Source organism: Physeter macrocephalus, chromosome 12 (assembly GCF_002837175.3).
Source record: "Physeter macrocephalus isolate SW-GA chromosome 12, ASM283717v5, whole genome shotgun sequence".
NCBI classification, from domain to species: Eukaryota; Metazoa; Chordata; class Mammalia; order Artiodactyla; family Physeteridae; genus Physeter; species Physeter macrocephalus.
This window is the reverse complement of record NC_041225.1, coordinates 108138-113155: the sequence shown is the minus strand read 5'-3', so window position 1 is coordinate 113155 and position 5018 is coordinate 108138. Positions and strand designations below refer to the sequence as shown.

Below are 5018 nucleotides of genomic sequence, written 5' to 3'. Positions count from 1 at the left end.
ACCTAGACGCTTCTGGTACATGAAGTACACCCTCATCGCCATGTGTGCACGCCCATCCCCTTATGTTATATCCTGCCTCTAAGCCAGGCTTGGTGGTGACTACAGTGTGCATTCAGCTATGTTAGGTGCTGGGATCAAAGTGAAGTTCCCAACTTTTGTAGTTGCAGGCTTGAGGGGCACACAGTGATTTAAAGTCGGGCCACCTTACTTAAGGGCGGGGGGCTGACTGATTTAAAGCCAAGGCAGTTGACTTAAAGCCTGCGTCCCTCAGCTGCAGGATGAGACCAACTTTGGCGGTGCACAGGTTCGTTCCGTGCCAGCCCTGCTGTTCAGGAAGAGCTTCCAGCAACGCCTTAGTGCACGGGGACTTGGTCCATTGTCTTGCCCCTGCCCTCAGAGGGGCGCCACCTGCTCTTCTGGAGGAGAATCAGGGAGGGGGAAGTGCAGAGTCCTGGCTGGAGTTGTGACACCTCTTGTCTGATGTCAGGGAAGGGGGCGGGGCCGTGTGGTGTCCTGGGGCTGGACTCACCAGGTGGGACTCAGCCTCTCAGCCTCCTAACCTCCCCCCACACACCCCACAAAAGTTTCCAATAATATGTAATTGCGCCTTAGGTTCTCGGTCTTCAAACTCATACCCAGGCTCCCAGGTCCCTTGATTCAGCCAATTCCTCTGTGTTCTTTCTTCTATTAGATACAGTACCAGAGGGAGGGGCTGGGGGATGGGACTGGAGGGACCCTGGCAGCGCTGGCCTCAGCTGACTAAAGAGATCCGGGGCCTGCGCTATCACACATGTGCGAGGACCCTTAAGGTGGAATCGAGGGGGCCAGTTAGAGGCAGTCCTTGCTGCCTCAAGTGAGTATGGATCACCGTCGGGTGGGGAGCATGCTGAGCCCTGAGAAGTACTGTTAGGAGGATGTGTTCCTCCCCCGGCTTCAAGGACGTGGGTGGGCTTCAGGGCTCCAGTTCCCCTGCAGGCTTCCAGGTCCGACTGCACCCCAGTGGCCTTGCAGACCTGGCTTCCTGTCCCAGAACTTGCCAGGCTCCAGGAAGAATCCAGACTTCAGAGATGGTGCCTGAGCGCTCCAGCTTCAGAAGTGCTGTCCCTGGGGACCCAACAGTGGAGGGTGGATGGGTGAAGGGAGTAGGGGGGTGGGGTAGGGAGGGGTGGCTGCCCTGGAAGACTTTGAGAGAGAAATATCACCCACCACACCCCCTGCCCCTTGCAACTGTCCCATTGATGCCATAGGATCTCAGGGCCTTTTAGTCAGAGATGCCTCTTCTTCTTTACTCCTGTGTTCAAAACTATGCAAAACCAATTCTTCATTCTCTTGCTGCCTTGCCAGGACTTTTAAAGCACTGTTCTTTTGAAGCACTCCTTCCCTAAACTGCAGTTTGGAGCTGTCCCAGCTATTTAAATGTGTTCTCCTTAAACTGAGACTAAATCCTACTCTTTTGGAAAAACGACCTTCACTTCAGAGGAGATCGTCTTTTCTGCCCATTCCTTCCTTCTACTGCCCTCTTAAAAACCCCTGTGTTTAAAGAGCTTGGTGATTTATTTTTTGCTTGATGTCAAAAAGAAACCTTCCCCATGCACCCCAAAAAGCTTTCCTGGAACATAGGTGTTTCAAGACCATGACAGTGTTTTGCAGTTAGTATACACTGGGTAGACTGCCTAGCAATCCCTCCGAGAGGCAGAGGGGAGCAACACCTTTACTTATTTGATTGGATGCCCTTCAAATTTAGGAAGGTCCCATTCTTATGACCCAGCAGATAAGACAGAGCTCTGGATGGCTGTGGCTGTGATTAGATAACTTCTGATGATTTTATTTCCCTTACTGAGCTGCTGCTTCTAGGTTAAATTCATTTTATTACCTGTCCATTTTTAAAGAAAGACTGACAAAGTCACTGTAATAGGTCAGGAGTTTGAGCTCAGGGTTGGTCAAAGGAACTCACAGGGAGGAAGGTGGATAAAAATAGGTGGATAAAATAGGAGGGTTGGCAAGCACAGCCAGGACACCCTTGTTCATCGTGCATACTATTAAAGGCCAGAATCTCCTCATTTATCTCTGGTGGGAAGTTCTGATGGTTTCACAGGGTCAAACTCAAATCATATTCAAACTAGAGGATTTCCCCTGAGCATAAAAGGAAGTATCCATCCCTAGCAGGAGTCGCTGCAGAGGAATAAAGACGCAGATGTAGAGAACAGACTTGAGGACACGGGAAGGGGGAAGGGTAAGCTGGGATGAAGTGAGAGAGTGGCATGGACATATATACACTAGCAAAGGTGAAATAGATAGCTAGTGGGAAGCAGCTGCATATAGCACAGGGAGATCAGCTCAGTGCTTTGTGACCACCTAGAGGGGTGGGATAAGGAGGGTGGGAGGGAGATGCTAGAGGGAGGAGCGTATATGGGGACATACGTATATGAATAGCTGATTCACTTTCTTATACAGCAGAAGCTAACACAATAGGGTAAAGCAATTATATTCCAATAAAGATGTTAACAACAACCAAAAAAACCCAAAAAACTAAGTCAATCAAGCCAACAGAGACATTGTATGTGTTTACAGTTCAAGAAATCCACAAGATAATCCTTTATTCTGTATGCAATGAATGGTCCATTCGAAAAGAAAACAGCTTTCTAAAATGTTGTTTTTCCATTTATTGTTCAGAACATCATATTTATACCTCTGCATTTCTTACTATTCAAAGCCAAGTCACGTTAGTTACAGGGAAGCAGCTGATTGTTTTAAAGTTGGGTCATGTGATTTAAAAACCAGTGGCAGCTGATTGATTTAAATCCCGGTCATATGACATGAGGAGTGGGTGCTAAAAACTGCTTTTTCATCTCTGGCTCAGAATATCATATTTATAGCTTGGTTTTTCTTATGATTTAGAAAACTTGAGCTGTCTCTCCTTGGAATCATCAGGAGAAAAATACAGTATTTCAGGTTCATTTTTGAAACCAACTTCTCATGGTTAAGGGGTATTGACTGAAAGATCTTCCTTCATCAAGAGATTCCAAACCTCTGTAAGACACTTCATTGTAATTGGAGAAAAAAGAAGAATGAAATCAGGCCAGCAGCTGCAGGAGGCCAAGGCAGCCCCCAGGACTAGGGAAGGAGGAGGATTGCCTGCTTTGTCATAAATCAATTAAATATAAGTGTGTGGGCTTATTTCTGGGATATCTATTCTATTCCAGTGATGTTTGTGTCTGTTTTTGCTCCGGTACGATTCTCTTTGATTACTGTCGCTTTGCAGTCTAATCTGAAGTCAAGGTGCATGGTGCCTCCAGCTCTGTCCTTTCTCAAGATTGTTTGGTTATTTTGGGTCTTTGTGTTTCTATACAAATTTTAAAATTACTTTTTCAAGTTCTGTGAAAATGCTTTGGTATTCTGATAGGGATTGCATGAAATCTGTAGATTGTCTTTGGTAGTATGGTTATCTTAACAGTATTAAATCTTACAGTCCCTGCACATGCTATATTTTTTCCATCTTTTTGTGTTGCCTTCAACGGCTGTGTCCCATAGATTTTGGATCACTGTGAGTTCATTTTCATTTGTCTTGGTATTTTTTAGAATCCCTCTTTAATTTCTTCAGTGTTCCTTTCTTCCCCATTTATTCCCTTCATCTGTGATGTCTTCACAGCGGGGACAGAGTTTTCCTTTAAGCAACTGATAGGGCACTTCCAGGCTGGTCGGTTGCCCAGTGGCCCGAAAGCCTGACAGGCTGACTGCGGTGTGACCGCTCTTTGTTTCTCCAGAATCCGTACATCAGGAGATGCATGGTTGCCGGAGCCCATTCACCGCCACCACACCCCCCACAAGGGGGATGGCACCTTCCCTGGCTGTACCCTATGATCACCAGGTACTCAAAATGAATGCAAGTTTTTTGACTCAAGGAAAAGCTCACATAACCGCTTCTGCCTCGTAATGTGTGGGATTTAAAGTTTTTTGACTTCAAGGAAAAGCTCACATAACCCCTTCTGCCTCGTAATGTGTGGGATTTACTATAATGGAAGGACATTATAAAGAACAGGTAGAAAACACATCTATTGGTCTCCATATAGGAGTTAATTTTGCATGAATCCATCCTACATGAGTAGATAGCAGAGGTTTATTTTTGTTCCTGTGTGTGTAGTTGTGGCAGAGGATATAGGTATGGTGATTTGAAGCCCTTAAAGAAATATTCTCAGAACTCTCAAGACTTCTCTTGTTTGGAACCAAAAGAGACCTGGAAAAGGAGGAATAGAAAAGGAGTGAGAAAGAATGAGTGTTTCTCAGTAAATTCACCTTCCTGGTTGATTGTTCTGTTTTCTTATTTCTTTTAACTTCTATGTATGTCTGATGGAAAAATGTAGAAAGGCTGATTTTTATGCTTTAAAAGATTTTACATCACAAAGAAACTAGAAGTGGCTAACAGAACTTATTCAAATCAATTTTAGATAGAGACTTTGATATTAAAGTTGTATACTAAAATTGGTTAATCCAAATTTTCTCTTTCTTTTTGGGTGAATATTTGTAACATAATTTTGTAGATAATAATTTATCCTAGATATACAAAATTGTGAGAATGGGTACCATATTTTACTACTTAAATGATTTCTTTTAAATGAATAGATTGTACACTTTAAATGCCAATGTTGTGTCTTACATGTTGTTTTTTAATTCCTTGATTTCCAAAACTTGTGTTTATTTAATTGATTTCTAATAATCTGTCTCCCCTTTATTGTTTCTTACTTTATATTTTATTGATCTATAGTTAATTTAAATTATTATATTAGTTTCAGAGGTACAACATAGTGATTCATAAATGATTAGGTTCTTCTCCATTTATAGTTATTTTAAAAGAGTGGCTATATTCACCGTGCTATACAGTACATCATTATAGATTATTGATTTTATACATAGTGGATTATACCTCAAAATCTCCTGTCACTGTTTTGCTCTTCCAAAAATTTCAGTTTTTGCTGAAGTCATCATAAAAAATCTTTTTTATCCACTAACCTATTGATGAA

The 5018-nt window shown here is 43.0% G+C and overlaps 1 protein-coding gene across 1 annotated transcript in view; it reads right to left on the bottom strand.

Moving 5' to 3' along the window:
• Positions 1-4201: 4201 nt before the first annotated feature.
• The window catches only part of LOC112066518 (NADH dehydrogenase [ubiquinone] 1 alpha subcomplex subunit 9, mitochondrial-like), a 22170-nt gene continuing 21353 nt past the window's right edge, over positions 4202-5018 (bottom strand). The window contains exon 8 of the mRNA XM_028497128.1: positions 4202-4234. Within this exon, the coding sequence (XP_028352929.1) occupies positions 4202-4234 (33 nt within the window). The remainder of the gene's footprint in view (positions 4235-5018) is intronic.